Source organism: Perissodus microlepis, chromosome 14 (assembly GCF_051167445.1).
Source record: "Perissodus microlepis isolate ML-2025 ecotype Zambia chromosome 14, ASM5116744v1, whole genome shotgun sequence".
Lineage (NCBI taxonomy): Eukaryota > Metazoa > Chordata > Actinopteri > Cichliformes > Cichlidae > Perissodus > Perissodus microlepis.
The window spans coordinates 10,461,395-10,473,765 of NC_140474.1; the positions used below are offsets into that span (position 1 = coordinate 10,461,395).

General features: G+C 41.0%; 1 protein-coding gene across 9 annotated transcripts in view; it reads right to left on the minus strand.

The window, feature by feature from the left end:
- robo1 (roundabout, axon guidance receptor, homolog 1 (Drosophila)) overlaps positions 1-12,371 on the minus strand; it is a 228,348-nt gene that overhangs the window by 113,127 nt on the left and 102,850 nt on the right. For all 9 annotated transcript variants that reach the window (XM_084951696.1, XM_084951693.1, XM_084951694.1 and 6 more), the window contains one exon: positions 2,582-2,908. In XM_084951696.1, the coding sequence (XP_084807822.1) occupies positions 2,582-2,908 (327 nt within the window). The remainder of the gene's footprint in view (positions 1-2,581; positions 2,909-12,371) is intronic.

Here is a 12,371-nt window from a genome sequence, read left to right on the forward strand (position 1 = left end):
TCTGGCGGACTTGGTTCTATGGTAGGTCTTAAAGGGTTAAGAAAAAAAAAATCAGTTCTGCTTCTTCTGTTCACTCACATTAAAGTAATCTCAGATACACTTTTAACTTTTACTTTCCCCTACTGAGTTCAGAGTCTTGTTTGCTCAGTGTTTTGCAAAGAAAAAAAAAAGAAGAATGGCATTTGAAGATTTATATCATGGAAAAATAATCATAATGTTTGAAATACTTTTAGTTACAATCTTGAACAAATGGTCTTTATCACCTGGCTGTTCTCAAGCACAAAGGCATTTCATTATTTGTCGCTGACATCTCTAAAGCAAAGAAAACAATAACACAATAGGCAAAGAATTCTATCTTAAGCTTGTCTCAATGCACCAAGCAAACATGATTCATGGTAAATGGCTTTGGGTCAAGAGGCTGAGATAGAGAGATTGTGGGCTGTACTGTACATGTGGTTAATGATAAACCAAACAAACTGGGCTAGCTCTCCTAGCTGGCAAAACAGGACTTGTTGAAATGTGGATTACGTTAACAATCACTGGTGAGCACAGGAAACTGTCAAAGCCAGGGTCTTAGAATAACATCACAAAAAAATTCATGTTTTCAGCTTTTAAAGTGCTTTTAAAGCAAAAATGTTAGAGAGGGAGAACGAGGCAAAGTAAACACAATTAAACCCATGACTTCCTTCTTTGGAGTTTCATTGGAAATTAAAAGTCTGGTTAATCCCTCAACTTAACCTGAGTGAAAAATTCTATCTACTATATTGAGCTCATAACAGTATCATTATGACAAGCATCTGTAATGACAACAAGGGGTAAAAAAGGGTTTAAAACTTTCCTAAACCCTCATAAGTCAGATATACGTCTCAAAGTTTATTTACTCGGGAGTTTAAATGTAGCCTCGAAAAGAAATCTCAGAGTTTCTGAAGTTTTTCTTTTGCTTTTCTTTTTAATCTCCAGGGTTCCATCCTGGTTGCTCCAACAACATAATTACATGTAGTTAAGCATGAACTGTGGAGAGGGGTGAGCGAGAGACACCAGCTAAGCGAGAAGGACAGAGAGTGCTGGAGCACAGTGGCTTGTCATTATGCATCTGTTTGAACCTTATACAGCATAGACCTAAACTTGAGACTGAGCCAGTGGTGCTCTGGTCCTCGTGTTTCCCGCCAAGTATCTTGTTTTTCTACTTGAAAAATCCACCTCTGAAATAAACACAGCATATTGCCTACTACAAGGGAAAGATATTTTTAGCACTCTGGCCTATGGAAACTTGTAAGTATACCAAACTTAAATGGTCTTCCACTTTTATTACATTGTGCAGAATTGTAATTTTTATGTTAGAAGTTAGTTGGGAATATATATATGATACTGATTCTCTGCAGCTCTTTGTCATTATCCTTACTTCTAAAGCAAGACCTTGACTCTCAGTTCTACATCAGAGCATAGACAATACACTATAAAAACTTATAGTCTGATCAGCAGGCCTCAAAATGTCTTGGATCTATTGCGTCTGCTTTACATTTCAGCTGACAGTTGGGATAGAAAATATTAAAAAAGCAATCAGAGTGGGGAAGTTTTGTTACATTTGTATATTCCAGATATTCCACTAATTCAGCTTAAACTACACAGCAATCCCTTGACTGACACCTCATACCCAGTACCACAACAGCAGCCCATGCCCAATGCAGCAATGGCTCACATTCATTCACACATGCTCACATTCAAGCGCACACACCATTCTTTCTTTCCCCATCTTGATTAGATTACAGTGAGTGAGGTTGGTGACAGCCTCTGGGCACGCTGGAGGAGCGGTTGATATCTGAGCTCCTCAGCCTTCACTCTCAGCCAGTCAAGAGCGCAAAGAGATAATATATCTGAAGAGCTGACCTCACCAACAAAATCAGTCTTTTAAAGAATCATGGGAACAATTTTGTCAACACCAGTCACAACTCTTAGAAAAGACTTAAGGTTTTAGAAAGACTTTTTTATTATTTGTCCTGCATTGCAAGCACACTGACAGCCAAATATTAGCCTTGTTAATGTGTCACAAAGGCCTCTTGTTGACCCTACAGATGCTTAATCCACTCTACATCAAAGCTCAACTGTCATAGCACAAGCAAAGCAGACAATAAAAAGGCATCGCCGATTCTTCAATGAAATGAGTAGGAAGGCTCTTTATTAAAAGATGACTAAACACAGATGCAGCAATTGCATTCCTTTTGCTATAAAACCTCATATCTATCTCTTTGACAAAAAGCAGAGGTAGGATGAAAACAGAAGGGACTTTGTTCCTATTGTAGCTCATGACCACCTACCAAGGGCCCTTTAGAGACGCATTCACCCTGGAATGATCAGGCCACTCTCCCCCTCCAAGGCTCTGCAGGCCTACAGAGACGGCTGGGCCAAACACATCCTGCCCATCGCCCGAGAGATTATTCAACTCAATGAACACATTGAGCGCAGAAACACAGGAAGAAACTGGAGCCTGCTATTCAGCAACATCTGAACCCAAACTATGCTATTCACACCCCACACCAGAAAGTGGCGTGGGTGTGAAAGTGGGAAGACATGCTGCACTTACTGGCTACTTCCAGCGAGGCGTTGTGGCTCACTGCCTCTCCCAGGTAGTTGCGAGCAACACAGACGTAAGAACCTTCATCCGGTTTACTCCGCCGTCCGTGGACGATGCGCAGGAAGAAGAGAGAGCCACTGGGAAGAAGCATGCGCTGAGAACGGGGATTGTCCCTGTCCGTTTCCACCCGCTCTCCATCCTTGTACCACTCCACTGTTGGGGTTGGACGCCCCTCTGCTTTACAGTTGAGAGTTGCGGGCTCCCCTTTGGAAACAATCAGGTCAGAGGGGTGCTCCACAATCCGGGGTGGGGTGTCCTCTTGGCGCAGACGGGATCCTGAGAAGAAATGACAAAAAGTGACGATTTACATCTGCGAGTCCTTATTTAAGCTATTTAAAGGAATGATAGGCTTGTTGTGGACTTTGTCTTATTTGATTGAAAAGTTTTAAAGGGTTAGCCCAATGTGGCTACAGTAGATGCATGTAAATTTAAGCAGCTGATGGTAGGCCACTTTAAAATACTTCAGTATAAATTTTAAACAGTTAAATTAATTCTACTTTACATATATAGCAATAATCAGTTCTTAACAATAAGTTCTTCACTGTATTAAACATGCTGATTGCTTTTATACAGACAAAATTTGATAGTAATAGATGTATTTAAGGTACTATTTGAGGTTGTGGTGATGAAAGAAGTAAAGAACACGTCTTTTTTTTTTCCAATAGCAGCTCCTGTGGTAAAGGTTAACATTGCTGCACCTTTGTGAGTGTCATTTCACAGATTGAAGAGCAGAAAAGACAATGAAGGGAAAGGTAAACAAAAATATGACACACCTTGAAGGTTAAAAAGGAAATTAAGAGATAAAAGATAAGATAAAGGTGCCATGCGTAGCTTCATGACAGAAAAGGAGCAACAGCAGAAATTGCACTTTTGAAGAAAGACAGATGAGCCACAGCAGAGCCAACAGCAGTGCCAAGGGGGTTAACACCCCAGTGCTATCTCTGGTCATTAATATTGCTCTCTGACCAGTCAGCTGTAGCTATCAAACCTGCTTTACATGCAAATTAGCTTCCTGTTGTTAATTCCTGAAGGGCGGGACTGGATGGCTGTGAATGCATTGTGTGGCTACACACAAAAGTGTGTGTGTGTGTCTGTGTTACCAAGAGCAAGAGAAAGAGCTCTTCCCCTCTCACCATATCTCCCAGCATAGGCCTTTGGAGCCCATTCAGCACCAATTAAAGAGAGTCGGGTATAATTGGAGGCGCAGGCCTGCAATTAATTTACCCAGCATCCCGTGAACTTGCCACACTACCTCATTTATGTGCCATACACCCACCCATGTTACCCAAGAGAACTGGTGCTGAGAAGGCATCTTCTTGTGGTCGCCACATATTTTTGGTAAAGTCAGCATAATTAGTGACAGCTTTGTGGAAAGATAAATCACTTCAAGGCAAATGTGTACTTTGGTCAATGAGATATAATTAATCCAGTATCCCAGTGAAGGACATCACGATCCCAAGTCTTTTGAAATATCCCAATAGTAATGATTTTGACAGGTAAGGGCTGTGCGGACTTTTTGAAAATTGCTTGATTGATTGGAATCATCAGAAAGAGACACTGTTAAAGAAATGGAGTTTTTATCTCAGAGGGTTGACTCTGGGCATGCTTCTTCTGCACCTCATCATTCTTACATGAACCCTACACAAACACTGAAATGTGGCGTCAGCTCCTCCATTGGGACCCTGTTTGATGTTCATATGATTCTGCACACGTCTTTTTTTTTTAAATTATTGTGGGGAAAAATATCACAAAAGCAAACGAGTTAACTGTTTGCAGATTGCAAGGTTGCTGATTATTTTCTTCTCAGGTAATTTCAATTCAATGTTATTATTTTATTTAAAGCACTTAATCTGGTGGAGGACAAAAAAAAAAAATCCTCCAATAACTTTTCCAAAAATTAAACACTTGGTGACACTTAACGCAAGCATTTGTTTAAAAACTGGAATTAAAATAATGATAATTAAATGAAATTCTGCGATTAAGATGGTAGCATATTAATGGTGCAGTGCAATAATTGTACACCACAGAGAACTGCAGTCAAAATGTACCCGTAATCAGTACTGTATCTGAAATTATTACACTAACGCCAGCAAAGCTGAAGTTTTATTATTTTGTGGCCGCATGACACATAAGATAAAGTCACACACAGAAATCCCCGCAATTCTGAAACTGTTTTGGTCCTGCACGTCAGACACTCCGTGGGTATAAAAACACATTTGTAGATTAAAGCATTTCTGAGAGTGGAACAGAAACAGATGGAGAATTAGAGAGCGATATATCAAGCCTTTAGCAAGAATGAATTAGTCCTCTATCTGGCACTGAATAAAGTTTATAAAAAATACATATCTATGCTTTCTGGCTATTGAAACCGTCTCAACCAGTACTAGGCTAATTAACCCCCATTTGTAACCTGCTCTCAAAACAGACCTTTCAACTTACAGTCCCTATGCTAATAAAGACCCAGCCGATTGGTCAGACAACATGGAGCTGCACTAACTTCGCTAGCATACACAGGCTGATTACTACTGTAGCAACTGTACCACTACCACCCCTCTGCAGACAAGGCAGGCTAATATGTTTTATTAAAGAGGACTTTGAAGAGCTCAGCCGCTATCTGCTCTGCCCGTTCCCTTCCTGATTTAGATAGCTTCTCTCTAATTTGAAATGGTCTGAAGTTTGGGGCCTTATGGGGGAACCATTAACTATTTAGATGTAGCACACTGTGAAGAGAGCTGTGCAGCAGGCGAAACTGTGTTTGATCATTGGCTGTTTACTGTAGATGATTATGGCCGATCTGCATGATGAACATGCAGACTGATAATACAATATGAAGTGGGCCACTGTGTCCTGTAACAGAGAAGCTGGTGAGAATAATTGTATTAATAAATATTCAGCAGTTGAACTACTGAAGTACACTAATAAGTGTTTTGTGTGTGTTTGCTGAGAGGGTGTGCGTTTTGAGCCGTGACTGGGTGCACGGGATGTATCAGTTACACAATGCTATCATCCCTTCCTCGTCACGACTGAATTCTTTCTAAGCATATTTTGCTTGTGTGTGCGTATGTAGGCTTTGCCGTGCTGATCCCCGCAGACACTTTGAGTGACCTCTGTTACTTCAGCTCCATTACCCCTCACCAGGGGAAAGAGAATTATCCTGTCAAGGAACAAACACTCCCGTGCTCCCTTCTACAGGTGCAAGCTTTTAGGAAATGGAAGCTCACTTCACTCCTTCGATGCAGCACACACAGACGACCAAATTTGAGACCGAAATAAGAGATGAACAGAGTGCGTAATTTCACCATTGCTTTCTCGCATTACTTTAAGTTGCACTCCCCTTTATTTCAAAGCGCTGCCCTTCCTTCTCCACTGCTGCTTTCAACCATCCTCTCCCCTGTTTTCTATCCCCCTCGTCACCCCCCCCCCTCTTTGCTTCCAGACAGAGAATGCAAGATGAGCTAATGCAATACACAGCTTCACCAAAGGGAAGCTGGGACTTCTACTGCAAGGATCTGATCGATTGGTGCCTGAGGCAAAATTCTACTTCTCCCTTAACCGTCTCACTTGCTAGAGAGCTTTGTGCATCTGTCTTCTCATTTACTCACATAGGGAGACTCACACTACACAGTGTTAAACTATGCTTGAGGGAGTCTTTGCTCACTGGAGGTAATTAAAAACAACAACAATGGAGTCAGAGTTTTCTCACTCATGAAAGTAATCTTAGTAACAAACAACAATCCCAATAGCAAAAGTGAACACAATGAATTGGAAAGGCTCATGCCAAACCGCATTGCCACAAGGGTGCAGACCTAGACATTGACCCATATACTGTACGCATGCAAGGATTCATGAAGACCTCCAGGCATTTGCTTACTCTAAAACCCAGACTCTTCCCCCCACTCTAAACATGGATAGACATGGCATAAGAATGAGATTTATGATGGTTCTCATGAAGCGAATGGCCATTATATCCCTAGGAATATTTATGTGTATTGAGATTATGGCTACTAGCTTCACATGGATTCATCTATGTCTTGGGGCTAAACTTCATTTTCACCATGCAACATGAGATGATATACTCTGACTTTATATTCCAAAAGATAATCATGCTTCCTCAATCGGATTAAAGAAATATGCTAAAAAGAGACAGACTACTTCCAATGAAAACAACATAGTGAAACCTCAGGAGGGGACTATTTTTGCACTGGACTAGTAAAACTATCATGAGAGATGATATAATCAAATAAAGTCTCTTTAAATTTGCAGTGTAAGAATTTATTTGTTAATGTTTACTGCCAGTGTTAATCACCCAGGTATCAACATGAAAAAGCAATAGAGTGCAACTGTACGGTAACAAGTTACAACTATTCCTAAGTCTGGGATGTGGCAATCAATCGAGCTAACTATTCTGACTTAAAATAGAGAAGAAGGCCCTCCATCGACCTTAACTCTCAGCAGCCTCAGGACAAGAAACCCCCCAAAAAAACACAAGGTTAGCTTTCGTAGAGACACGGGCCATTTCGTTAACACTTTTGCACTTTGTATTTAAAATGCAGTTGGAAGAAATCTAGAAAAGAGAAAAATAAATGAATAGGAAATAATAATAGAAATAAACAAAGAAAAAGAGACAGAATTAAAGAATTAAAAAATTCTTCACTTCATAGCCTCAAGGATATACTACAAATGCACTTGAAATAATTCACTGTATATTTTTGGAATAAAACCATTGCTGACCAGATGAAAGTCCTCTGCTTTGCTAGTTATGTCCTTAAGCCTTTTTTAAATTATTTTAATTTTTTTTTTAATTTCATGTCATTTTATTTATTTTTTGGCTCTTTATTCTGCTTCATAATAGTTACCTTCTTTGTGCTGAAAAGCTCTATGATCGGCTAAAACAGAACCTAGAGGAGGAACATGAATCCAGTTCCCTGTGAGACCAACTCAACACCAAAAATATTAAAATGTTAATATGATTTTTTTTTCTGTCCATTGACACCAGTCCATCAGTGGGGAAGACAACAGCATTTATAGAGTTTTTTTTTTTTTTAACTAGTCATGCACCACTGACTAAATCCCTATATGAAGGACTGAAGGAAAGAAGAAAGACAAGCTAAAAAGACATAAAACAATTACCTAGCTTCAGCAATCAGTTCTGGTCTAGCGATTTCCCTAACTTCAAAAATGAATGTGCCTTTGTCCCTCACAGCTGTTTTCCATGGCTACTATCTTCACAGAGTGCGAGGAAGAGGAAGGGAGCCAGGCACCTGCCCTTTACCCCAGAGTACTCACGGGGGAGAAGGACAGTGAAGCAATTTAGATCCGTTGTCAGTCTGGTCCCCTGAGGTAGGGAGACAGGATAATGTGTCTACTTCCTTGACTGATAAAACAACTTCACAATGCTGGGTCATTCGCCTGTCACAGAACAAAGGATCCCAGCGACGAATTTCATTTGATTATATGAGTGAAGTTGCTGCAAGTTTAATTTCCCCAATCAAAATGGGCAAGGTCACAGAATATCATAAAGAGAGGCAGTAAAATTGAAAGCTGTTGCAGGAGCCTTAGCCGTATCATCACAAGCCATATCAGATGTCCAGCTGAGCAATGGTAAGAGATATGGAATATGGATCTGTGATAAGGACGGCCAAGCACAGTAGGGCACTTTTTATCTACAGCCCCATTAATCTGTGATTAGGGGACTTAAGAGGGATTTATGGCAGAGATAAGAGCAAAGGGTGTGTCCCTCGGGGTAGCCAGGCGTACACAGGAGCCACGCCTGCTCGGGACAGGGCCGGCCAATAAATGACTTAACACAAAAGAAAAGGCACCCTTTTCTGTTGAATTAGAGACGATAAGGGAGAGAGGGGCAGAGATAAGCGGGAGAGACGGACACAGAGAGAAAAGACGAGGTACTGTACTCCTGCTGATCAGATGACATTAACAGGAAAGTGAAACTGAATCTTTTACCATTTCAGCCTCAGAATCCCACCCTGGAATGTGCTGCATGAATGACTTTGCCAGTTGCATCAGATCAGACCTGTTTTTAATGTTACACAAGGCTATCGCTTACACTCCTAAGAGGCAGGATTAGAGCCCTGTGTGTGAGTCTGTATGGAGCTCCAGAGGTTGGGTGATGGAGGGGGTTGATGGATATCTTTATGGCCTCTTTTCCTCCTCATCTCTTTGTCTCCATTTACCAAACACAACAGGGTATGGTTACCTCGCTTATACTACATCAGCACTTGAGAATAGTTATCAATTTCCAAAAAATGGTATCTCTGTCCAAATGCTTTTTTAACACAAGCAAACCAGAAGATTGTTATCTATGAGTTTATACACAACAATACATTATTGGGTTGGCTGTATTTGTTGTTATAGAAACTAACACTCTCACAGATTACAATGCTCCCATTGATATTTGAGCAAAATATGGCTGTGGCAAACTGGCAATTTGCATACACATCACAACACCCCTTGATAAAAAAAACAAAACAAAACAAAAAAACTCACCCTGCTTATTATTGTGCGTCTCGGCAGAGCCCATTACAATTTATCCAATCAATTCTTATAATTTTCACAATATGATAAACATAGAAGAAGAAAAAGTAAGCCCAATTACTTGTTATCTTCCACTATACTTGCTCCAATTTCCAACTTGTGCAAACACAACCTAACTATTAAGATCTGCCAGAGTCCCTTTATCACTGTTGTTGCCTTTGATCATCCTGTTGCTTGTTCTCACCTGCAATAAAATCGTGACAAATCAGCTGATGATACCATAAACAAGGCGTTCTACTTCCTTTGCTCGGGGCCAAGGGTTACTAGCATAACTTCCAACGCTCTAGGATATTCACACTTATCGCTCATCAGGACAAGAACCAGCAGAGGTCTCAAGGCCTGAAGCACCAGCCCGAGTTCCTGGCTGTGTCAGCTGGGAAACGCATCCTGGCGCATCCCTCTGCAATGCGAGCCAGGTTGAGAGTAAGACAGCATAGCAAAGTACTCCTTTGGGAGGCTGGAGCTCATCCTGCTCTGGGGCCCCCATCTGAATCTAAGACAATAGTAGCAGGATTTTAACTTCTGCACCAGGCTGTAGATACAAGGCACAGGAACAAGTATGATGAATGCAAAAATATTTGTTTCGTGTGTCTTTGAAAGAAAATGTGAGCACAAACGTATTTATAAATAATGTTACACACTGAGGTTTACCCCCACAGTTTAAACAATCCAACATAATTTCACATACACTGTCAGCAACACCAAGCAGGAGTAAATGTGAAAAGATGTGGCAAGAGAAACACACACACTAAAAATAATGAATTTTCAACAGGCACCCATGGGACACAATTGTGAATGAGTTGCAGTTCTTCCTGATACCAATCTGCTACAGTCAGTGTCATTAGACACAAACAAAAGCTGTCAAACTCTGCAGAAGGCCATCAGGGCAGATTTCATTCCTACAGGATAAGTATAATAGCTATTCTTTATTATATCAATTCACTGGGAAGAGGAGGAAATCTGCAGTGGAAAAGACTGGAATGCTTGTTAGGATGCAGCCTGTCAAATTGGCTCTGGAGACCGCAGGCAGATGGGATGAACAGAGCAGCGTGGATGCAAGTACAGAGTCCGTCTGTCTGCATGCATGTGTGTCAGTCTGTCTGGTATCTATCTATCAATCTATTCACAATGTGTGTGTTTGTGTGTCTTTGAGCAGACTTGCAGGCTCCTCAAGTTGACCCTGTATATTCACAGTGATGACCTGAGAAGAAAACCTAGCTCAGACTTCTCATGAATGCCGGTGTCAAAGATGTCATTCCATCAGCAGTGCAGATACCCCAGGAAAAGAGTTGTAATTAATATGGAGTGCAGATGACAGGCTTGGACCTTCTATTAAGGAGCTTCATGCAGCACAGTCAAGGCTTCAAGTAAGAGTGGGGAGGGGATGGGGGGGATTACTGAAAAGATGCACAAGGGAGCAAGACTGGGCAATTACTTCTTGTTTTTGTTTTCCAGCATTGCCAGTTTTTAATGAGGTTTGACCAGTGTGATCTCAGGGATACACCAAAGCTTTCTACAACAGCAGGATCGGAGAAGCAGAGGTAATTGAATACACTGGTACATTTATTTCCCAACAGGGGACAGTGAGTATCTCACTGCTGACTTACGCAAGCTGCTAGACTTAAAATCCTCAAGTGATTAATACAATTGTATTTCAGCAAAATTAAGTGTTTACTGTTTTTGAAAAAATAAAAAAGCATTCAAGCAAGAATTATGAGCATATTTCGATGGGAATGGCACAGTAGAGTAAATGTAAATAAAACAGTTTGTTTAATTAAATTTCGAAAAGTGCTGCCTGCTTAGTTTTGTGTCAATAACAATATGATCAGGTGATTCTCTCCTCCCAAGGTCGCTCTCTGGGCTAACTGCAGTATTTCTGTCCAGCCACTAGATATGTGGGGACTGAAGGCAGGGGAGGGGCTGAAAGAGCAGTGAGGAGGAAGAGGGACCAGCACACTCAGCTGGCACAGCCCAGTTGTGGGGAGTAGGGCATGTGGGCTTAATGCCAAGAAAGAGAACTGCTCTGAAGAGATGCCAATGTGAATCGAGGCAGGCATGGCCAAAAGCACCTAATGCTTTTTAAAATGTTATTTATTTGATGGCAACAGTGATACAAGTCTACTTTGGACCAGCGTTACATTACAGTTGCTTAGTGCAAAGCTGAGGACCTTAACTTCTTATGTGGGCTATTCTAAACGCTCAGCCAAAAACATTCTGTAGTAAATCTCAGACAGCTGCATGCAGAAAGGGAATTTCATTTATTGCATTCAGTCGAGGGCACAGTGGTAACATCTGAATGTAGAAACCCGGCACATTTCCTTCTGGTGCCCTTTAGGTTAAAAGGGCAAATACAGAGCACATAGTATTGATGTGTCAATGTGTGCAAGCTTAGGTATTGGCATATGCAACAGCGGTTCACATACTGTTGGCTATGATGGTATTCTTAAAGTGAAACGTGGCTCCCACAGCATAGGTTAAGACTCTGTGGAGCCATGTGGCAAAATCCCAGATACACCAGCATGGGCCTGCTGAGTGGGACATGGCCCAAGTCCAGCCAAATGGAACACAAATTGCCCCAAACTGTTCAAAACCTTGCCTGGAAAAAATTAAAGTGGGATGTAAGGCTTGCCATGTGATGCACAGTAAATATTTGGTCAAAATTAATGAAGGGGCAAAGTCTGCCAAGAAGCCTTTTTCTAGACGTCCACAGAGGGGAGACTGTGCCCAGTCTGGCACTAAAAAGAAATTTCCTTTTGCAGACAACTGCTCACTGGCCTGAATGCTTTCCAGCACCCACTTACCACGTCTCTTCCTCAAAACATACACACCAACTGTCCAGGTACACAATGTAATGAACCAAATACTGCTTCCTTTGATGCTTCAAAGTGAAAACAACTTGATCGCAAATTTAGTTACTCCCCATCTGTCAGTTTTCCACATTTGACAGCAGAAGCACTGCTCAGACTAAAGCTGTGAGAAATGCTAGTTTGGAAATATTGATTTAGGATGAATTTAAAAAAAAAAAGAAAGTATATCTTAACATCATTCCCTGCCACTGGTCCACTCAACATCCTCTTTTTTTTTTCCTCAGATATTTTTATAAAATTTTCTGCATCCATTTTTACAAAAGACAAATTGAACAATATGCCGTTTTCTTTAACATCCTCTTTTAAAAGTGACCTGTTGA